This window comes from Rhopalosiphum maidis, chromosome 1 (assembly GCF_003676215.2).
Source record: "Rhopalosiphum maidis isolate BTI-1 chromosome 1, ASM367621v3, whole genome shotgun sequence".
In the NCBI taxonomy this organism is placed as follows: domain Eukaryota; kingdom Metazoa; phylum Arthropoda; class Insecta; order Hemiptera; family Aphididae; genus Rhopalosiphum; species Rhopalosiphum maidis.
Window position 1 is genome coordinate 3,177,547 of NC_040877.1, and position 25,998 is coordinate 3,203,544.

The 25,998-nt window shown below is 27.9% G+C and overlaps 1 protein-coding gene across 2 annotated transcripts in view; it reads left to right on the forward strand.

Annotated features, from left to right (window-relative positions):
• Window positions 1-4,525: 4,525 nt before the first annotated feature.
• The window catches only part of LOC113548977 (protein CBFA2T1), a 44,766-nt gene continuing 23,293 nt past the window's right edge, over window positions 4,526-25,998 (forward strand). Inside the window, exons 1-2 of one of the 2 annotated variants that reach the window (XM_026950102.1) lie at window positions 4,526-4,684; window positions 14,109-14,226. In XM_026950102.1, coding sequence (XP_026805903.1) covers window positions 14,112-14,226 — 115 coding nt within the window. In that variant the 5' untranslated portion in view covers window positions 4,526-4,684; window positions 14,109-14,111. Of the gene's footprint in view, window positions 4,685-5,249; window positions 5,467-14,108; window positions 14,227-25,998 lie in introns of those variants that run through there. The other variant, XM_026950101.1, reaches the window with a different exon arrangement.

Below are 25,998 nucleotides of genomic sequence, written 5' to 3' on the forward strand. Positions count from 1 at the left end.
TATACATTATCAAAATATAATAAAGCGTATTTCGAAAAAATAAAAAAACTTTTTATTGTAAAATCAATATTGTTCACGTTCAACGTTTTTTCTCTAAGTATAAAATGCGTATATTATACGTAAGACTCTATACCTACATTAAAAATGTCGATACTGTACAACAATCGCTACATTTCATAAATTGATTTTGACTCATCACCCACACGCATCTGTATCTATTTACTGTATTAGGTAATCACGTATACAAATGTGGTAAGTGGTGACATAATACTTATTAGTTATTATAGCTAACTTTTAGGTATATAAAACATAATTGTATACAATCGTAATAAATAATAACGAAAAGACTATACAAACAACTATTTATTATATGTTTATAATATGTGTCGTGGACAGTAGCCACTTAGTAAAATCGACCTTTTCTCGAATAATTAGTCATTTTATGAAATGGATACCGTTTATTTAACTTAAAAAAAATTCATCAAGTGGAAACTTTTTCATTAAACGAACGTGTGCTTAAATTTGACATTGTGTAATTTTTTTTAATTATCTGGCTATACAAATATCATGATACAATTTATTATCTTATATTTTTTTAATTAATATACTTCTTATATTAAATATTATATAATCTTCTATTATTTTATTTATTAATATTATTGATATTATTTTGTCTTACAATAGAATATTTAAAAATCCTAACCTTCTCCATATTATATAGCACGTCTGTCTAGAAAATGTTTATAATTGTTTATTACATTATATATTTTATATTGCAATATCTAATATATATATATGTGTAAAATACAAAATAATGGTATGTGATAGTTGAATTTATAATAAAATAATAAAAATTGATTTGTAATATAATATTTAACAAATTTAAAGATTATTTTGTGAAAATATTGGCATTGGAATTAATATAATAATGATTAATTTACTAGCTTGTGTATGAAAATTAACATAACAGGATTTTCAAAGTTGTTTTTTTAAGAAAAAAATGAAAATAAAGTTAACACAAAGTGGATATCAAATTTAGAGAAAAGTTGTCTACTTGAAGATTTTTCTTCGTGTATCAAAATCTGTAGAAAAATAGTTTCCAATGTTCAATTTAACTATAGATATCATAACATATAATTTTCGTATGTATGGATATTTTAACTCGGAAAAAACTTGAATTCAATTTGGATTATCCCCATAATCAAAAATTAACGAAGATGAGTAGTATGGCTAAAAGTGCATCTATAGGTAAGTACCTATTAGGTATGTGCGTTGCAACATATAATAGTTACATAGACCCAATTTATTGATTTTAGTGTTCAATTCGTTTTATTTATTATTTATATAATGTTTATTTTTAATTTTAATAACTATGTCACACACGTCGAATTGTCTTCATTGGAAGATCTCTTCATTCTTGTATATATGTTTAATTTCGTGTCTATTAGTACTATTGTTTTAAAATTTAAATCATAAATCTATATATAGCAAATACTAATTAGGCGATAATAAAATAGATGTAGACGATAGTACGAGTGTATTATATACCCTATAGTCTATAGTATGAGTAGTGAGTACTTTATACGATATGAGAAAGCGGAAATTTCAAATCAATCAGTGTTTATGTTTTTAAAAAAATGCTAAATATTCCATGGAATGCAGCAAATGCTACTATGTAACAACAAGTAATAACTAAAAATTAACAAAAACTTGTAATTATATTATCACATTTTTATTCATTTTTTATACTGGTACTATCACATCTAATTAGTAATTACTTAAATCGTATATATTAATTATGATTTAAGTTTTAAAACAATAGTATTGAAGGACACGGAATTAAACATATTTTATATACCTACATGTTTTACATATTAATAAATAATACATAGTATTTTTTTATATAAAATAGCAATAAATCATTAATAGAAAATATTGTTAAATTTTTAAAATAATACAAAATGTTTCATTTTTATTATTTGCCTGACTTGAAATAGGCATTTAGTAAAATGCCTAATTTAATTATATACCTCCGATATATATGAAGTCACTAATATCTTACAACACTTATACTTATTGTAAAAATATATTTACAGATTGTGTAATAAAAAATCAATATTAAAAAGAATAAAAATATTTATATAACGTAAAGATGGCATAGGCTTAAATCAGAAGTTAATTAATTATATTAAATATAATATTTAGATTATTTTAGATATTTAAAATTTAATTTGATAATACCATAATATGTCCATATTGAACTATTGACCATATTCAGTAGGGATTATCAATACTCTACATGACACTAATTATCTGTCACACATATATATTATTATACTTGTTTTATGAATTGATTTTAATATATATTAATTTTTTATATTATGGATATATTATGATATATATTGAACTTAGTATTATAAGTCATGATTTTTGTTGTAATATGTTGTATATTAGTACCTATATGAAATTCCACCATGTGATGGAATCCGAAGGACCTAGGGCCTTTTAGGAGGCCAGGCCTTTCCCTAAATCCGGCCCTTTGTATTTGTATTTTGTACTGAGCAGTTATAATAACATTATTTTTATTAGGTATTTATATATATATGTTAGCAGTAATGTATATAATACGTTATTTTTTAGATAACTATTTATTTCATAAAATGTCTAAATATGTTCGTTAATATATAAATTACACGGTTTTACTAGTTTATATATAGAATATTAGTTGCATTTTCGCTAATGTATGATATTTATAGATATCGTTAGGTAGATAACCGGGACTGGAGTAGTGAAATAGATAACATCGATGATGTCCCGAAAGGCATCCGAATCCGAATCCCAATCCCAATCACTATAGGTAGTCTATAGGTAATGGTCAAGGGTTTTTCAAATGCACATGTCAACAAAAGTGCACTAAAAAACAGTGCATATGTTTAAATAAAAGGTACTTTATTGTAACTAAATGCCATCCAAAAAGTTCGTGTACTAATAAATAAATTGTAATTTCTAAAAATAATAATAATTTAATAATTGTGATAATAATAACTTAATAGTTCTAAAAAATGTATGTTGTACAAATCAGCGTTGATTTTTTCAAAATTAATACTTATATTTTACAAATAGATTCAAAAATAGTTTTAAATACATTAACTAAACCGATATTATTAGTTTATAAAATATCTAGTTAGTATATAAAATAACTAGTTGAAGTATTTATTTATGGATTCATTCAATACATAAACTGAAAGTACCCGTAATTTACAGAATTTCATACATTAACGCTAACACACATATATAAGAACATATTATAGTATTATATATTTATTATTTCAGAATATTATAAGTGAACGAGTTGGTTTTATTTCTGAAAAATGCAGTAAGTGTTAAAGTATCTATGTATTTACAAAAAAAGAAATTTCATTGAAGTAATGGATAAAATGATCACTACTCAGTGAGTATATAAAGACCGATTTATTTCTAAAATAACTAGATAAGATAAAGATTATGCACTTTTATCAAATGCATATTTATACTTTGACTCCTTTTATATCCGTTTCACCGTATGACATACTTATATGGTAGGTATACACGTATAATATGAGTAATATACGAATAGTTAGGTAATATTTTAATATCAAAAAATTAAACGCAATTAATTAAAAACTATTTTTTTTTTTAAATTGAATTCTGTATTGTATATCAGCTGTCCCTTAAACGCAAAGCTTGTGATGTCACTATTTGCGCTATTACTCGTTCAAAGCTATAGGTTTTATCGTTATACCTACCTGAAACGTCGTCAGGTCAAATATTATCGTCATCATAAAATTAAACTGGGCACTATACAGCATTTATAATAATAATAATATTATAACGCGCATACTGTACGTACTACTAATAATAATAATTATTATTATTATACACGGACGACGACGTGACGACATTCGTCGGCCGGCGGGTAGAGCGGGCTTGATCGTGCATGTGACGTCTGTGATAAGCGCTTTTCCCAGCGCCCCGCGCTATATACTTCTCATGGTATATACGTCGTACACAATATGCGTATATCAGTGGCTCGGCAGGCTGCAGTGGTTGGGTTGTATACACACACATATACTCGTATACCACGGTAGCGGTAGTGGTGGTAGTTTTGATAAAATCCCGCGGTTTTAATTAACAATGTCAATGGCAGAGGTATATACTGATATTATATACTATATATAGCGAGGTACATATAAATATATATATATATATATATAAACTACGTGTCTACGTCTGGACCGGCTGCCGTTTTCGAGAGAGTGAGAGAGGGTGAGAGTGAACGAGTGTGAGTGGGCGAGAGAGATGGGGTGATTGGGCGGGTGGAAAGGCTGAGAGATGAAAATTATTTCGCCGCTGTTAATATAAAATAATATACGCGTGGTGTATTATACACGTCCCGTCCGCGTCGGCGCGCGTCGCACGGCAAAACTTATCGTCCGTATATATGCGGTGCGCGCGACAGCGTCCCGCGGGTCGCCGCCGCCGCCGTGGACGGACAGCAGCCGCGGCGGCATTACGCGCCCTGACACCGTGTACGCCGGTAGTCACGAGCACTTTCACCGCCGCCGACGTCGTCACCGCGATCTAGGATCACGACAACGATACACATCGCCACATAAGTCTCGTTCACCCCCTGACCCCGACACTAGTAAGTCTTCTAAACCATATTACAATATTATAATCATATATTGATATTATTATTATTATTATTATAATTATTATCGTAGAATTTTACACGTGGCTAATTATGTAGATCTGGAGAGAATATTACACCTATAGAGTTATCGAGTTCGACCGTAATGTATATATTATAGATCCCGTCACACAAATCTGTTGGTGAGTTGGTAGGTACCTGGGTGAGTAGGTGAACTGGGTCTGAGGGTGGATGTGTGTGTTTCGCTGTATACAACGCCGCAAAATAATTTTAACGCGCAAGGCGTTTGAACAGGTGTCTGCGCGATGTTATTGTAACAAGTGTCGGACGATGGTCGTGCGGTGGCGGAGTGATGTTAGCGTAGGGAGGGGAGAGCGGAAGAAACGAACGCAGCACGTGCTGCTGCTGCCTCGCGGTATACAAACGCGCCAATTGATCAAACTCGCAGCCACGTACCTGTGTCATGATAGGGACGGTAAGCTCAACTGAGTCAGCGAGGTCTTTTTGTGCACGCCAAAAATATAAGAACAGTCGCCATCATAGTTTCTGCTTCTGTCGCCAATTGCAGTTGAGGTCCGTCCGTCGACCGTAGCTGTCATAAAATCTCATATTTTTTGTCCCAGGATATACGCGTAGGGCAATTCTATATCATATTATCGTGATATCGCGTAGGTAATTATATGTATCGCAACTATCGGGACACCATGAGGGCCAGTGGTTTTCAAAGGTTCGATTCGTTCGCGATGGACAATAATTGCAGCAACGCGCGCCGGCAGGTGAGATCTGTTTTACGTATTTTAATTTTATTTTTTATTGTTCATTTCTATCTCTCCTGTAGTCAGTATTTCGAAGTCACCGCTCGACCACCGTTCGTTTATACTAAATGAACCGATTTCAATGAGAACCATTTTAAAAATTATATGTACAAGTTACATTTTTTAAACTTTGATTCTAAATAAAATGCTGGGACCTCTTTAAAAAATTGCCACTAAGACAATTCTTTAATTTTATTAAAAAAAAAATCATTGTTAATTACAAAATTTACAAGATATTAAAAAATTTTAAATAAATCTTTAACTGTCCAATTAATTCATAAAATATTATTGGTATTAAATACATTATTTAGTTTTCACGATTCTATGTTATTAGTGATTAATATAATTATCATCCAGGGTATGTAGTCTTTTGAGTCACCTACCCTCAACATTTTAAAGATAAAAAAATGCTTTTAGTATTCTATGAATTTTTTGCGTAAAACACAATTATTTGTAAAAATTGTAGTTTATATAAAAAGTGCTGCAAAAGTATAATATAATATGTTATACCCATCAGGATACCAAACTTATGATAAATTTTAGTGATAAGTTTTTCCTGTATAATAAATTTTCACCCCCAAGTAAAACCAAAATTCGTCACTGGCTATTATTTTTATGATAGATTGCCTGCATTTAATAGGTACTTTAATGTCCAGAATATCGAGAGCCCTAGCGAAAAGCACCGTCTATATTGGTTTAACCGACACTATGAATGTCTATAGTTTTCATCTTCTATAATGGAGCTGATACAGTGGAACCGAGTATTCAAATAACCCATTTACCAAATTCGATAATTTTGTCATGAAGTCGATATTATTTTTCTATTTATTATGTTTAAAACCTTATTTTTCGGAGGCACTGCAGCGCACTATTGCTGCAAGTATAACCGTGACGATGAAGTTTTCTATGCGCATAATATTATTGTTTATATATGTCAAGAGAATAATATTTTGTTTTTTTCAGATTATTACATACTTTGATTCACTTATAATATTATCACCAACTTTACTACAGTCATTATCCATAGTTTATATCGTATATACTCTATAGTGATAAATCATTTAAAGGGTTTATAATTAAAAGAACTTAGGTAATATTTGCCTGTCGACTATTCATTTAATATAATATAATGGAACTTGGTATAATATAATTTTTGTTAATTTATATTTTTTTTTTTTGGTAAAAATAGTGACGTTAATCGTACCCATGTACAGACCACAATATCAACCGCAGAAATTAAATTTTAGTCAGATCTTGATCTTTTTTGGTTCTATAGCTATAAGCTCATATTAATTTATAATTTACACAACTCATCGCTTTGAAATATACTTATGTACTCGTATTAATATTAGGTCTACCGCTATTTTTGAAAATTATACCGATAGATGGTAATTTTGATAAATCTACCACTTGATAATACCATTGTTGGATAAATATCTTTAACTGATTACATTACAATATAAAAGATTATATTAATTATAATTTAAAACTTAAAAATATAACTTCATTATTGGTCTCATATTGGTTGCTAAAATATAATAATAAGTAAAAATATATTTTTTTAATAATGAAAATAAAAATAAAGCTAACAAAATTCATTTATACTAACGATGTATAATGTATTTATACATCACTAATTAGTTTTTTTTATTTATTTGACGTTTTAATAATTATTATTTTTTATTTATTGAAATTTATCAATTTTAAATTATAAAATATGTAAATAATAATAATAATTAATTCTAGTTTTTGATCAAATACTGTCTAGAACAGTATTTTTCAATCTAAATCTTAATAAAAAATATAATCAAATTTCAAATAAATAAAATATATTCTTTGGTCTAATGAGAATATAAATACTGTTGTTTCTGTTATGAATTAGGTACCGTTGGTACAGTATTTTTGGTATAATAACTACGGAAATTAATGAACCATGACATCAGTGGTAAATTAAAGGCCATCTAAGGGAAAGGCTAAGAAAATTTAGAATCCTTAACTAATACTCTTGAAATAGATTAAACTCCAAGAAAAATAAAGAATATCGAAGAATTATTTTTTTTTATAATTTGTTTTTGTTCGATTTAATAATTATTATTATGAGTACTTTTAAAAAACTACCGATAAAATAAATATTTCTTAATAGTTATTAATATTCTTGTACAGGTATTAAATTGCAATAATAAATATAGGTGGTAATTTTTTTTTTATCTCATCTCATCTAAAATATCTTAAAAACTTGATAAAGTAAAAATTATACATCTGTTAAGTGTTTTGAAACTAATTAAATGATCCATATATCTTACGTCCAATTTATATGTTGTACTTAACGCAAATTTTAGGGGCAGGGTTCCATTTATTATTTTTTGAAAGTGTCCAAATATTTATATTAGTATAATAATTACGCCACTACATGGTAATTATTTTTATTCTCAAATACCAATTACTAGTATATCAAAAATAATATCATCCCTAACCAATAAACTTTTGCGATCCACCTCAATCACTCACTCGAATTTTTGTACTACGAAATGTTTTTTTTTTTTTTTTACTACGAAATTTACTATCGACTTTACGACTGTTTCATGTTATATTATAGAATTCAATCACAAACAAATAAATAATAAAATTCACCATAAATCATTAATATTATTCATAAAGGCTTAGAACTTATTTTCTTTCAACGGTGTATTTAATATTATAATATATACCACTTTACATTGATATGTATGTTTGTGGCAGTACGATGCGGGTGGTGTAGCGTTGGGAAAGTTCTAGCGCGCTCGTCCGACGTGTTCGTAAATGTATAACTGGTGAATTAATAAAGATGATTTAATATTTGTATTAGGTGTTTTTGTTTGTTTGTACAACATGGTTTTATATTTGAATAACATCAAAATATTATTTCTCGATTAATCATCGGTATTAGCGATTATAGGTCAAACTGAAAAATATTTCTTTTTGAAATTTACCTAATAAGTATACATGAATTATTTTTGATATTTAATTTTAGAACTTTTAATAAGCCTCCCCAAATATATAAAAATTTATTATTTTATATACATTTTTGCGTTTTGATATGTACTATTTTTGAGATATTGTTACGAGTAATATACACAATATATATTATTTAGTTTAATTTTTACTGTACAGCTATTCATTTTAACTTTGAAATGTCAGTTACATAAAATCTTGACCTAATCATAAACTACGATATTACTTAATATAGTTTAATGTTGACAATATGTACAGCACATAGTTGTATGTTTATATAATAATTTATAATATGTCTGTTTTCATGTTATATGAAAAAAAATATTTTAGAGTGAAAAATATTAGGTATTATCGAAAAATAACAATTGATTGAATTATAATATTATCTCTGTAAAGTCTGCTTAAACTCGGATATAACAATTTTTACGATAAGGAATTTATGATTTATTGTATTTTGTAAGTGCATAACTGTTGTTTTTTGTTGAAAAAAAATTAAAAAAATACATGTCATAACGTAACTTGGTTACTAGTGGTAGACTGGTAGAGCCTTACATATAATTATAATATAATAAAAATTGATAAAACCCTGTCTCCTATACCTACGCATTATAATATAACATTTATTGTTATCGTTTCCATGAACAATACATATTAATAATTTCTCTTTCGTTTTATATAGGCTTGTAATTTTCACATTGTGTATTATTTGAGGATAAATACAGTTTTTTTTTTGTTCATTCAAACTTCAAACCACGTGTTTTTCAGTGAATTGTGGGTTAACAAAGAAGGATTTACCGACCGAAATTAACCCTTAAGGGTCAGATTTGATTCGTTTATGTATAATAAACTGGGTGATTCTTTTATCGAACTCATTATTTTAAAATCTATTGATTTTTTTTTTAAATATTTTTTATATAATTTACAGTCAAAATAAAATAGTATTTTTTAAAAATATTTTTTATTATACTTTTTTATTTTTTATTTTTTGAACTACAATTTTTAATTTCATATTTCGATACATAAAAATCGAAATTCAAACAAGCAATTTACGAGTTATAAGTATTTAAAGTTTTAGTGAGCGGAATGTATTGGTACCTCTGCAAAATGTTTGTCTATTACTTCGCTCACCCTCACCTAAACTTTAAATACTTATAACTCGTAAATTGCTTGTTTGAATTTCGAATTTATGAATCAAAATACTCAAAACTGTTCTGATTCAAAACATGTAATTAAAAATGTATGTTGTCATTCATAAAAGTAAAAAATTACGATAAAAAATATTAATAGATTTAAAAAAATGATTATTGTTCGATAATATAATCGATATTTTTTATATATAACATCATATATGTACATTAATATACATTTCCTAATACTTCTTGTATTATCAAAACACACACACACTTTGTACTTTTCAATTAACGTTAATTTTTTTACGTTGTTCCGCGGTTCGTTCGATTCTAGATTAGCGTTGAGTACTACACATTATATCATTATACAGATTTTATTATTATCAGTTCGATTTTAAAAGTATCAACCCGATACGCGAAGCCGTCGCAGCCATCATGAAATAATCCGTTGTGGAATACAGTGCTGGCAGCGGCGGGCGGCGGCGGAGGACCTATCTGTTGTGTGTATATAGTCGCCGGTCGATAGAAAACATGTGTCCTTTTTTCCATACTGACGATTTCCGACTGCCGCCGACAGCTCATACATACATACACACGCACAGCGCGCGCGAACACGACGACCGAGTTGGGGCGGCTGCTCGCAGCTGGTTAATGTTTATCTAATAATACACATCGGCACAAGAAAATGCGGTCTCGAAGAAGCTTTTTCCACGCCGCTTTTGGTCGATATTATCGCCGTCGTCGTATTCGTAATGACGATGATAATAATAATAATAATAATAATAATAACACGTTTATAAACACATAATATAAATATATATTTTTATTTTATCATAATATATATTATATTATATTGTGTAGCCGACTGCCACTCACGCATCACGACGTTGCATGTCGGACAAATTGCACCATACGCGTGTTATATGTACATTATCATTATACATTGTATAAGTTGAACGACGCAATACAACCAAGTTTTTCCATTGCCTTTTTTTTTTTTAACTCGACAAATCCTAAGATACTTATTAAACTGCTAAAACGTTCGATGAATCTTTGTATACAACGAGAAAATAAAAACAATAATCGAAAAGACTGCAGTGCTTCTCAAGTCACCAATATATGTATATATACAAAACCAAACCAAACGTCTTTTAAGTTTCTTCTTCATCGATATTGAAAAAGACTGTCAGTACCACACCATTATTTGAAAAAATGTAAATTCTACATACTAAAATAAAGAAATAAGAACCACATAAAATGTACGAAATTGTACAATTCTAAAATTGTCAAGACTATTGGTTATAATAGCTTATAATATCTACTGCAACAATCTACCAACATTTTACTCAAAAGATAATCTAGTTTTTTGTGTTTTATGTATGAGAAATCACTCAGTCATACAATTTTAAAGGCTGCCAAATTCATAAGGACATCGACTAAAAACTTCTGCAAAAACCATTCCTAAAAATTAAAATGTAAATTTCTCCGTTGCATCAAATCATTTCATCGAAAAAGCTCCTGAATATAACTCTTATACCACGATATACTTACAAGTCACTATAGGTATATAATTATTAATTACACATCCACACAACACTAACAGGATTAGAATCTCTAGATATTAGACAATTTAATATCCTAAAGTTTAGGATCTAAACAATTTTATAATATAATTGAGATTAATTATTACGCTTGTGATTTTCCTACTAACTACTGCTGCAGTTATCATACATTTTATCGAAAAAAATGCCTTTAAACATACTAGATTTTAATTCTTTTTCCGTGCTCAAATAAAATTAAACCATTTAATTTTATTAACTAATAACTATACATGAAATGATAAAAAAATGTTTCTGAAGTGTCATCAGTAGGCATATTTTTTGAATAATTTATCATAATACATGTTTATTGTACTTAATAATTATTAATGCATAAATTACGTACCCTCAACGACTATAATACTGTCTGTTGTATATGAAAAAAACATATATAATCAGCAAAAAATTGGATATCTATTCAGGGATTTTCTGTACTGTACTTATTTAATACCTAAAGTCTTATTATGTACCTTTCAAATCATGCTTAACTATAGAAATGGCAATCAAAATTCTCAATAAGCGGTTTAAAATAAAAATAGTACTTGAAATTATAGCCATGTTATGTGTTTTATTTATTTTACATACAGATAAGTACAAAAATTAAAGTCGAGAAGATTTCATTTTCGTTTATCAAAAAAGTTATAGATTTTAACATCAACGTTCATTTCACTAATTTATACAATTTATGGTTGCAGTTTACGTGTTTATGAATAACTAAAACATTTAAAAAATATTGAATCTTTTATATTCCAACTTGGGTTACACTATTGACATATTATTATATATTTCGAACATCTAAACCAGCTTTAGAAAAATATGTGCTTTAGTTTTTGTATTTTATGATTTTATTTTTCAAAAGCAGAATTTTATTATCACTCCTATAATATGAACCTTAATCACACAAATAAAACTGGTTAAAATTCTATTTTTATTTTTATTATTATTTGGTAATATTTTCTTTGTACAATAAATTATTATTTACAACGTTTTATTAGAAATACAAAAATATTTAAAACTGATAAGTTACAAAACGTTGTGACTGAGGTTCAGTTGGTAATGTCCCAAATGTAATATTTTCTGTATAGTATTTTATTATATCTTTTATGACATAATATTTTATGATTCTTTCATATTCCAAATAATATAGTTCAAGACTTAAGGTTATCATTGATAAAAAGGCATTTGTCTTCAAATTCGAACCTTAGTTATCAGTGGGTTTGTAAAAAATCAGGCTCCATTAGCAAAGATATTTTTCAGACTATTTTGTAATTCAGAGAGTTTTTAAAATAAAAACTATTAATATTTTGATATAGACATATTTTTGTTATCTTTTACTATCAAATAATTTTTTTGTCCTACTTCTTGAGTACTTATATCATTGCTGTATGTTACGGGCAGGTGCTATTATAGTGTATAGGAAAAGCCAATCATACATTTAAATAAAAAATATTGTTATAAATAATTATTCAACCATACGAGTTAAAAACAAAATAGATTTTTAAAATTACTATTATAAATTAGTTTGAAGTATCGTGTTTATTCAAATGTATTTATTACTGATTTTGATGGAATAATCGATAATTTAAATGTATTATATATAAATATAACTAGTAAATAATAATAATTCAGTATTATACATAGGGTGATTCTTTTATCAAACAATACTCATTATTTAAAAATTTATTAACGTTTTTAAAATATTTTTTTTTACATTATTTCTATTAGAAATTTATTTTTTAGCCTTTTTTATTTGTTTGAATAACAACGTGCATTATTATTAATTTAATATTCTGAAGTAGAATATTTTTCGGAGTATTATTTGATACATAAAAATCCAAATTCGGATGAGTAATTTATGATTTATAAATATTTAAAGTTTAGATGAATGATATTTAAATAAGAATTCTGAAAAATGTTATATTTAATAAAACGAAATTAAAAATGTATGTTGCCATTTGAAAATGTAAAAACTTAAGAATTATAACGATAAAAAATATTAAAAAAATATATTTATTTTTAAAAATTATATTTTATTTTAACTAAAAAATATATAAAAAAATATTATCAAAAATGTTAATAGATTTTAAAATAATGAGTAATTTCTCGATAAAATAATCACTCAGAATATATACACCAACATTACATGTATATAATATTATGTATTGAATCTACTATAAGTATTTTTGCAATGTAATAATATTTAAAAAAAAAATTATCTGAGGTTGACACGTTTTACTAGTAAACGTTAATTGGATTTTCATATGATTGAAATATTGTGTTTCAGTCTCGATAATGTATGCTTTGATCGCTTAACAGACGTATATATTCAATACTATACAATATATACCTATATTGTACCTCTGTAAAGTATTTTATACATTTTTTTTCCAATGTTTCATTTGGTACAATATAATATGCATAGGTTTTCATTTTTTTTTTTTTTTTTTTGAAAAAGCATTATTGAATAAATATCAGTCTCTTCCAATGTAAAAATTAAATATTACAAAGAACTTTGAGTATTTTACTTGAAATTATTTTAAGTCAATTTAAACAAAAAACAAAAAATAATAAAATTTCTCAAAAAAAAAAAAAAATCATAATATAAATAATAATATAATTAAGGTGAAATCCGTATTATTATTATAATGTGTATACAATATAAGCTGATTAAATTGTACTGCAAGCAGCTTACCTGAGGGCTGCGGTCCTTATAGTATCATTTAATTATGATAAGTGATTTGTATTAATTAAATAACTTACTAAATCCTAAACAATATTCTGTTCAAATTATTTAAATATTTTTTTTAAAGCTGTTCGACTTAGCCAAATTACTTTCATATTTTTTTGATACGTAATAATTTACTATCTGTGTTAATTTTTCTAGTTAATGGAACCTAAAATGATAAAGGAAGAAGCGATCGAACGTGATTCAGGTATTCTCACAGACGAAACAGCTATAAATAACAACAATAACAAGGAATCTGCATTTAGAATTCACATTCGTAAGTATATTTTTAAGTTTATCTTACATTTTGTAACTGCCCTTAGTATTATTATTATAAGTTTTATATAGAGAATATAAAAATAATTTTTAAGGTTATAGTGTACACAGCTGTAGTACATACATGTTAAAATATAATATATAGGCTTGGTGCATTCTACAGTACGCCTAGTAGATAGTAATAATAATATATAGCTTCACACTAAAACTTAAACATCTGTCTGTCTAATCAGCTATTTGTAAAATTGTCAATCGTCAAACTTTGCTATCGGCATCGTATATAATATAATAATTTACAAAATATATTTAGTAGGTACTTGTAGTATGCATAAATATAGCTTTTCATTGTAAAACTTACAATACTATTGATACTTAATTACTTATTTATCCCATTATATTTATTTAAACAAATAAATTCATTGCCTATTACTTATTGAAATTAACTCTAAAATAAAAAGTATCATAGTATTTGAATAATGCATTGGTGGTCATAAGATTTATGAAAAGGTCCAAATATAAAAATGAGGAAAAACAATATTCACAAATAGTTTGGTATGTTAGATACATTGTCGTGCATAATATAATATGTTATTTATATAGATATATACAATTTTCCATTATCATTTTTTTATTTAGAAATCAAATACTTTATTATAATGCTTATTATTATACTACTATTATATGATTTTAATTTAGTATTATACATATATACACACGAATAAGGATTAAACATGAACTAGCATAGCTACTAGATGCTAGATGCTAGATCATTATTTTGTTATGTGGTTGTTAAGTACTTGTAAAATTTCGGCAGATAAAAATATTCAATCATACATGCATATGTATATATAATATAAATATTAAATAATATATATTACATTTCATACTCTGCTAAATTATTATTTAAATATCTATTTAAATTGGGGTTTAATTTATAAATTATAATAATTAAAAAAAAAAACTATACCTATTGAAATTGATAAATGACTTTAAAGTCAATTGACTAATAATCAATGAAATCGCTTTACAGTACCCATTAAATAAGTTTTCGAGTATACTCCATTACTCCACCATTGGGTATATCACTGTATATTTAAATGCATTTAATAGGTCAGTCAGTCTGGTATCCCGAATTAGGGGCTAACGTCAGCCCAGCACCCGAAAAAAGGTAACATAAAATTGAGGGTTAAGATACAGGTCATAAATTCTGATTTTGTGGTTACAAATTATTACAAATTGATTACTAATTGTTTAGTGTGGCCTGATTTCGAAGTTTTGAATTCGGGATACTAGGCTGACGGTCTTGAGTCTAATGATATTTCATTGCATACGTAAAATGATTTTGAGTGGAATAGATGTATCAACTTCTATTTCTAATAGTATTTTATAATTTATTTATATTACTTACTATTAACAATATATTTTTATATTATTATTGATTAATATGGTAGATCTTTTCCAAAAGGATTACATGTAATATATTATCAAAACATTATAAAACAATTGTCTTAAGGTAGAATAATGTGAATGGACTGTGGTGGTATAAATAATTTAAAATAAGACTAATATTATTTTGAAAAATATGTGATAACAAATAACAATTAATGATTATTTAAGTAATAATGGAATATTTCAAGTTTCTACAACTAATTTGATGAAAAATCACGGATATTATTAAGTTAGCCACTCTTCACTTTTGAAATCCATAAAATCATGTCATTAATTAGTAAGTACTCGTATTAATTCTCATGAACTTACATGACCTATCTTTAAATGTTCACATCATTCCTTCCCTTACAAAACAATGACCAATTCAACAACACCAGTTCCACTACCAACCATACTAAATGCAAACATCCTTAGTAGAAAATATTTGTCATTTATTTTAAAAACGTATGCTTATAAATAAATTATTTACGACTTATCAAAAAAACTTTATTTAACATTTTTGAATTTTTGTGGCTAACTTCACAGGCATCAAAATATCAAAAATAATTTTATAAAATCATGCCGGTTATGTGTATTTTTTAATAACTACATGACATTTCTTAGTGAAAAATCTAATTAATTGAAAATGTAAGTAAATATGTATTATTATACTCGTAAAAAAAATTAAAGGCGAGTGAGCTTGCCTAATGAATCACCTCGTATAATACTAAGTACTAACAAAAATATGGCTGTATAAAATATATATAAATACATAATTTAAGAATTTATGTGATTTTCAAGTTAATTTTTCCATCGGAATATAATATTATAATAATATCTAAACGATATTATATTATATTATATTATATTATATTATATTTAATTTCAGTAATCTGATATTAAACAGTTTTAATCATTTTATTTCAATATACTCTCAGATATAGTGTGAACTGCAAATTATATTAATATTAATAATGACGGAGGATTTATTTATTAATGAATAAAGTAATAAGATTAAAATAATGATTAATAGTAATAATGATTTCGCATAATTCCTTAAATTTCTCTCGAAAAACATGTATGAAATAGAAACATAATCGTTCACGTACACCAGCAGATATATGTTAAATTACTCTAGTCGAAACGCCGCTGCCGTCAATTCCATAAAAGCGAAATAGCTGCTCACAGGAACGTATATACAATTCGAGATATTATGTGAGCGTAAGTTGTAAAACCAGCGTTGCGAACGAAAATTAAGTGTCAAGTTTTGTAATAAGGAAAAAAAAAGAATAATAATAAAAAAAAGCAAAATATTATTATAAGGCAAATTGAAGCCAGCACGTCTGTTACACGCGCATACCCCTGCTCTCCGACACCTGCGATTGACGTTCTTTAGTAAAATATGGCGCCATTCTTGGTCTCCTTCCAATAACTTTCACGCCACCACCTCTCTCTCGCATTTATTAAAACCCAAAATTTATTATAATGTTCGGCCGATTGTAAACCCTTTTACCCAGAAGTCCTACGCCCCCGCCACAGCGCCGCCACTGTCGTTCCACGTACCAAATATGATTTATCTGAAATCCATATAGATATAATATATATGTATAGGTTGTATACTAACACCACCTAGATATTATTAGTGGTAGAAATTCGATGCACTGTATGTCGGTACATATTATGTATTATATAGTTTGGTAGTAGTAGTAGTAGTAGTAGTAGTAGTATTAGTAGTGTCGGTGGTGGTGGTGGCCAGAGTTATTAATTAAAGTTTAGAAAGTAATTCCGAAAGCGGAACCTTGGCCAACTTTGCCGCTTAAATCCGATACGCATACTTGAATATTATATATAACAGTAGATACACCGGGAGTGTGTACATTGCACAGTGTATATTGACTTTATCCGGACTTGAACTATTGTAAAGTTTTTACGCGTGCCACCCGACCAATAATAATCATCATCATTCTCGATTCATTTTATTAAGTGTTTTCACGTTGTTAATTTATTCGTATTTTTGTGTGGGGGGAGGGAAATATAGGAAATTATAAAACAAAATATTTCGTAACATAGCTTGTATAGTCTGAGACTCTGAGCCTTATAAAGTTTCCCGAACAGTATGAAAAAGTTTTGATGTCTACTCTTCTACAAAAACACATTATTTTTGGTTTGAGTAAATCACCGCTTTTTTAGATCGATGTACCTAATAATTTATATGAATTAACATTAACAATTAACAGTTATTATGGCGATTTATTTGTTTATTTTTACAAGGATTTTAATTAATTGAGCATACAAGGCCGAGAAGGCTGTAGTTATGATTATCGTCGATGTTGTCGTTATAATAATATGGTGTGTGACAACTGACAATGCTGTGCGGCCATCGGTAAATTCGCTATAGAATTAATGGTATAAATGAATAATTATACGAATTGCAGCGAGACCACCACAAAATGATATAAATTATTTACCAAACTATTAATTGCCATCTTCGGCTGTCATTATGTCTCAGACCGGTCCTTCGTCGTCTCAAGTGTGTAGCTCACAGTTTGTATACAAAAACCAACAATCTAAAGCTATGCGTCGCTATTATACCGTTGACAAGGGGTGGGGGAGTTTTATTTGGGTGAATTAAATAATAAATTATTTATTAGAGAAGGAATTCTAGAGTATCATTTGGGTAAATAGAAAATTTTCATTTATGCATTATTTAACCTGTTTTTTCGTGCAAATTAATGGTTTATATGGGTAAATACAGAACTTGGTAATTTTGTTTCCCAATTATTTAGAGACTTGGGACACTTTATGATTAACTAAAGATTTAATTGAAAATTTCTGAATTATATACAAATGTATGCTTATGAAGTGTAAGACATTTCGTTTATCAATGTAATCATAAAAAATTAGGAAAATCCCAGTATCTAAACTATACTACATAATGTATCTAGTAGGTATTCTGTATGTACTGAGTACTTGTCTATTATGATAATCCTACGTGAAAATATATTCCTACACCTAATATTGTCATTACAACATACGTGAACAGCTGCACATAAGAAATTATTGTGACCAAGCAATAGCAGTGTGTAAACGATTTTGTTTTAACAATTTCATTAGGTACCTACTCTAATAATAATGTGCCTACAAAGCTACAAGGTGAATTATTCATGGATGACCGTCACATATAGTATGAATAAATTAAATGTATTTCTGTGTTTATTGTGAAAAAAAATGCAATAACATTGAATATTATGATATTCATTTATTCGAATGGCTTTAAATGAATCATCATTTTAAAATAATATAAATAATATGCATAATAAGATTAATTAATGGTAATCAACAAATTGTAAATAATAATAACGGTTATAATAATAAAACTATAAAATCTAGTGTTAAGTAATGGTAACAAAAAATTTATTTTTAAAAAGTTTTAGAATTACAGTAACACGTCTAAGCTCTTGATCCATTCCACTGCCTCTGGTGTATTTCGCAAATCCCTTCGATATCTTGTCTAAATTTCTTTTTCCTGGCATATCTTAAAAATATGTTTTATTCGTTGCCACAGTTACACGTTGAACTTTATTTAAGTTCCCATTAGTATATTATATATAGGGACTTACAATTTTATGAATTTATGAAATATAATTGTATTAATTAAATTGTAATAATATAAAACTATTGAAACTTATTAATACATTAAAACGTTAGAATATAATAAATAGATATTGGCTATAACATAATAGTAGATTGTGTACTGCGTGTTACTGTATAAGTATAATAATATTATTATTATCGAAATTTATAGAGAACAATTTTGCGGTGGTATCGGTGTCCTATATTTATTTACATAAAAATACAACTACAAAAAACTCGTTTTCAATTTCGAATTTAATTTTTATCTTTCATTTATTATCATCATTAGAATAATAATTATTCAAGGCGAGAGTAATATAATTACAATCGTTGCGTCAAAATGATATATCTGCGGGCGGCAAAGTAATATTAAGAATTCGAAGGGATATCCAAACGACTGTGACGGCGACGTTATGTAAATATACAATAGTATATATATATTATACTATGGTTGTGAACAAGATGCGGTTTTTGGTGGTTTTGAAATCAGTATTGGTTTCAGAGTTTTTTTTTTAATTTTCAATAAAACAAAACGAAAAAACCCGTACATATTAATTAACCGAATTTCGCGTGCTTGGAAATAAATTGAAAAAGTTCAGCTGTGCACACTGCACGCACCGCACGATCGTCGCCGGCGGCGGACCAGAACAGCGGGCATATATCGCGGGACCTCCATGGCGGTCTGCTGGGGTGGCGGCAGTGGTGACTGGCCGGGCGCCAGAGGGTCTGCTCTGCTTGGCGAATAATCAATTCGCTATTTAGATGACACTCGACAAACCGTCGAGTTCCAAATATTAAATACACACCAGTCCCGTCCCTGTCCCCTCCACCGTGGATTTCATCCCCTCTATGGATCTTTGCCTACACTTCCAACGAGACGTGTTTAATCTTGATAGATGACATTCCAGCAGCGTGTACGTAATATATTATTGTATCGTTCTTGCAGCGCATATTATTTTTTTCTCCACATTTTTATAGTTTTATTTTCGCCGTTTATTAAAGCAGTAAACTCTTGTAATGTCGAATCTCAAGGAAATAGAATGAACTTCAAGAAATTGATTTTTGTTAAACATTTTAAATAATTGAATAATTTAATACATAATTTGAATACTTAAAATATTTATTCATAGGTACCTACGGGCTACAATGTTTAATATATTTTTTTTTAAATCCATCATTAAAGTTTGTTTTTTTATCTTTAACGATGTTTATTTCAAATTTTAAATTGTAAAAATCGCCATGTTTCATATCTGTTGTAGTGACACAAAATAGTTTGAAATAATGAAAATAATAACACAATATAATAATATTAATGATAATACCTACGGGTAAAATGGACATAATCGTGAAGGTTCTAGAGTCTAGAACCTAGACCGTTCATTTTCATCCACCAAAATTCTTTATATAGCTAATAATCGTATAATTTTTCAACATCAAGAGCGGAGAATTTTTTTCATCAAGTGTGGTTAGACGTTAGTAATTTGGTAAATTCATCTAATATAAAGCGAATACTGTCTACCATCTATAGGTCAAAAAATAATGATCACTAATTATATTGTCAACGTCTATAGATTTCTATTGTTAATTTTAAATTCATTTAAGTAAAATATAGAAATAAATTATGAAAGTTCCGGTCATGCTTTCTTAATTAAAAATTAAAGGTTAAAGACCTCGTGAAATAATTATGGAAAATATCGATCTTATAGATATTACTCGTACATTTTATGATTTATTTAAAACTAAATTTAAATGAAATTATACGTACGGAAATAAATTAATAATCTATAAATAATCTATAAATCTATTTTATAATTAAATATCTCTTGTAAAATATTTTTAATATCACATATAAATTTTCGTTAATTGCATGAGCTCTACGTTTAAAAGATTTTTACTATTGCAGTACTTCCGACAGTCAAATGAGAATTTAAAAAATTGAAAAATACATACACATATACATTTCCAGCACATTTTCTCATCTGTATGAATCCAATGGTTTGGAAAGATTATCAGGAATCGTTTATTTTAAGGGAATGATACCCTTCAACTGTTTTTCATTCCCTGTATAATTCCCTTCAAACAATAAGCTACCCAATTTTACAATCGCAATGACAATAATACTAATATATATATTATTTAATATAAGTAGGTAATTATATTCAAATAATGCTTAATTTAATGTATATCAACTGAATATTCTAATTTTGTTTTTTAATTATTAGATATTTCATATTTTATTTATGATAAGTATAATCTTTTATTTTAGAATGTTACTAGGAATGCAATTAATTGAATGTTTGGAGAGGAGAAGAGGCGCATTTCATGTCTGTTCTAAGTCATTTCTGACTATATGCCGACTCTGCAAACTTAACCATTGTTAACCTTTTGATCTCATAAAAGATCAAGATATAATCCTGTATTCTCCCTTTTGACATGAAACGAGTGTTTATAATTTGTATAATATTATCGTGCGATATCTACCTGACCGTGTAAGATAATTCTTACGAGCTGATGGTCGAAAGTACTGAAAGGCGATGGAATGTGTGTTATGGTTGAGTAGCGGGGAAGAATAGCGGCAACAAAACCATGCGGGCGTTATCGCGTGGCAGCGTTTGCAGTGAAACAATTCGCAGTGATAAACGTGGCTATGGAGAGTGGAGACTAAATTTGGCAATAAACATCGCTATGGTTTTGAATAGCCCCGTCGAGACCTATAATAAATATGATGACTTGTAAGAAAAAGAAAAATCCACAATAACGCACAAGACAATATTGAGTATTTCGGAAACAAACTGTCTTTCAACGCGTGATGGAATAATTATAAATACCAATCTTAGTTCGACTTTCGTTTTTCAAAAATAATATATTCATTTGAATAAATATTGTTTATAATAATAATAATAATAGTAATATTAATTTATTTAGCAAATAATTCAAATTTACACTTATAATTATAAATATGTAAGATATGTGTTTGCAATTTCCCTTGAAGCATAGAGCTTATTTTGAGAGGTATATATGTTTATGTGTAGTCTGCTTATATTTGTATTTATTTTTCTAAAAATAAAATAAAAATAAGAATAATATTCCGTGTAAAAAACTGTGCGTTTTAATGTGTTCATAAGTCATAGAAAATTCTGGTCTAATGGAAAATGTTTGTCTTTGCATGATTAAACTTTGTTAGAGACTTAATTGCTTCTAAAAATTTGCATGTTTTTTGCCGAATTTTTTTCAGTAATTATTTCAACTTTAATAATATTATTACATAATTCATTAATAATTAATGTTGTTTCGTTATATTTTTCTTCTGAAATGTTAATATTATATTTCAAATTTTCGTAATTTTTCAAGATTTTTAAATTAACTCAAAAATGAATTTTTTTCGGAGATGTCTTTAACCAATGAATTTCTATTATTTGAAATTTCTTGCTAAAAAATTCTGGCAATGTCCGTTTTTGGGAAAAAATTTTACGATATTTTACATGCAAAATTATTAATCAATTACAGTATAATATAATAAAAACAAATAATAATCGATAAAATATGGTAAATCTATTTTTGTGTGTGTATGTGTGTGTGTGTGTGTGTGTGTGTGTGTGTGTGTGTGTGTGTGTGTGTGTGTGTGTATGTTTATTATTGATAATTTATAACAATAATAGTATTAATAATAAAAATAAACTAGTGGGTTATCGTGATGCATAACCATACGTCTTTCATACGCAATAATATGTATTTTATTCGTACGTTGTACTTTAATCGTTTAATTATAATACCTTGATAATAATAATAATATAATAAATCCGACGGCACCACCACTCTACTATCGCGCCATGTTTCTTATATACATATACTCAACGATTAAGCTGTAAGATACAAAGTCATACATATATAGGTACATATTATTATCTTTGAATGTACATAGTTTCTACTACATACTAATGCATACTAATTACAATGCATATTCAATGATATTATCAGTTTTAATTGAAATTAGTAAAATCTAAATATATATGCATCATAAATTAGTGGCCTATTTGGGTAAAAATTGATTAGTTGGAGGAGGGGGAGGAAAATTATTTATTTACCAAAATTAAAATCATAATTTAACGGTTTGATTTTACACAAGTCTAAAACTCATATTGTGGCTCTAAAACAATTAATAAGTATAAAATATACATATTGTTAAATAATAATTAAGTACCCACATGAGTTCATTAAAAAAAGTTTGCTATAACTTAAAATAATATAACGATAATACAATAATAAAAGTATATGTCCAATAGTAATTCACAAAATACTATTATTGGGATATTTTTGTAATTCATAAAATTATATTATGAATGTGTAGGTACCTAATATTTATTATTTTATAACTAACGTACTCTGTTTGATATTATTTTTCGTAAAAATTAGTAAGTGTCCATTGTTTTTCCGCGATAACAAGTTATTCCATAGTCTGATACCATTTTCTACGCACCTTTCTCATTATTTGTTTAAAATTACAAGATATTTTTCCACCAACTATTGAAATATTATGGAAAAAAAAATGTAAAATAGAAAAGCGTTGAACAGTAAATTTGTTAAAATAGATAAACCGATATGATGGACTATTGGACCTGAATGCGCACTTTTAGCATTTAGTGAAACAGAAATTGAAAATAAAGTATGAGATGTGCGGAAGATACATTACAGTTAAGGGTGCACATTATAACACTCATACAAGTGTACAACTCCTATGAACAGTAGGTACGCTGACTTCATTCGCTCATGCCATTGATTAAATTGCACTTCTTAAAAACAGACCATCTGTAACTTTATATGATTTTAATTTTAAAACGAATAGATACCTCGTACTTAAAATTATTTACAGCTAGAATTATTATAGATACTCGTGATTGTTAATCATTTATCTCAAAATTAACATTTTATGACAACTTAGATAATGAACAATTTTCTGTACTCATAATATTATATCCTATTTATTGTGTTTTCGAAATGCGACAATGATTGTTGTAAAGTGAGTACACTTACAGGCTACACTGCTGCGCTATAATACCAATACCTTTAGACTATAACCTACATAATATATATAATATATATATACATTTATAAAACATTATATATTATAATGGTATCTGGATATGTTATTAATGTTGAAGGATGACGGGAACGGTGGCAGCAGCTTGTGCCAGCGGCGAGGGGTTGAATGGATAGCAAGGGATTAGGTGCGGTGGCGGGTATATATAGGGTTATTTCGCAATGTGATGGAGCTCAGGTGCACGTTAACGGTATCGGTCGACCGGTCACAGCTTAACTTTAACTTCCCAGATGCAACCAATTTTTACAGGAATCGATTAGGAACTTCTGTTGCACGATGGTGTCGGCGGCGGCGGCGGTGGCGGTGGTATAATGCACCGAACATATATATATATATTCGTATTCCAAACGGTAATATAAATTAATATAGGTCGTAAAGTCAACGGATTTACGCTAATTTCACGATAGACGAAATTGGAGTAGTCATCGTCGCGAAACAGCTGTGCTGATTTATTTTTAAATATCGTATTGTGCGTTATGATATATCATATACGATGTGCCGTAGTGTATGTACGAGTATGTTGTATGCATAAACGTTTATTTATGTTTCTGCGCGTGATTGAGTGGGTATAGTATGGGTCACTATAGTGTGTGTATAATATTATATATTTAGTTTTTGTAGTTTGTCTCTCGATGATTTTTATCCGCATATTATGTATTTACGTTGGAAAACTGCTGAAAGAGAGCTTATATATATATTTATACCATCGGTCGTGTTATCATATAAAAACACACTGGGTTACGTCAACAATAATATGTTTACCAGTGCCATTAGAAAAATAAACAAACGCCATGATCCGTGTCAAGTCCTGCGAACGACTACTAGGCACGTATCCGTTCTTATCTCTATAAATGCACTTCCCCCCGCACTACGTGGATCAACAACTCTGAACTGCTTATTCCCGTTGCCGCCAGTGCGCCACGAGAAAAATTCCTCCGTTAATTTCGGCTTCAAACTTTAGACAGGCTGACTGACAGTTATGATTACGGAGAGAAAATTGTGGTCGGAGAATCGGAGGGAAATTGGGTGAGAGAGAGAGAAAGAGAGAGAAAGACGAATGTGTGGGAAGAGAAATGTGAGAGAGATAAAATTAACGAGTGTGAAAGAGGGGTAGAATGAGTGCGTAGAACACTTCACGTTTGAAAATTCAAAACTATATATTATTTCAAATTAAATGGTTTTGACAATATCCGAGTAATCACTATGATAATAAGTATAAAATCAAAATAAATTATTGCTATGTACCACCAGAGTGCTGAACTTTTACTTAAATGAACTGAAGCCAAATGAAAATGCAAAGATCACAAGTCTATGTTTTTAATAAGTATAGAAAAAGAGTTTGTTTAACTCTCAAAGAAAACAACAATAACGCAATACATAGTCATTTATTACACTTAACTTAATTTAAATACGAAGTACTTATATAAGTATGTATACACCTACAAGTAATAAATACATTATCTAAAAACTTATATAAGTATTAATTGTTTTTAATTATTAATTTATTTAGAATTAAAATAATTATTTATAAATACATACTCTTGTAAGTTATAAAAACATGCTTAACTAACTTAATTTTAGATTCTAAGAAAAGTGAAAAATGTATTGATTTTA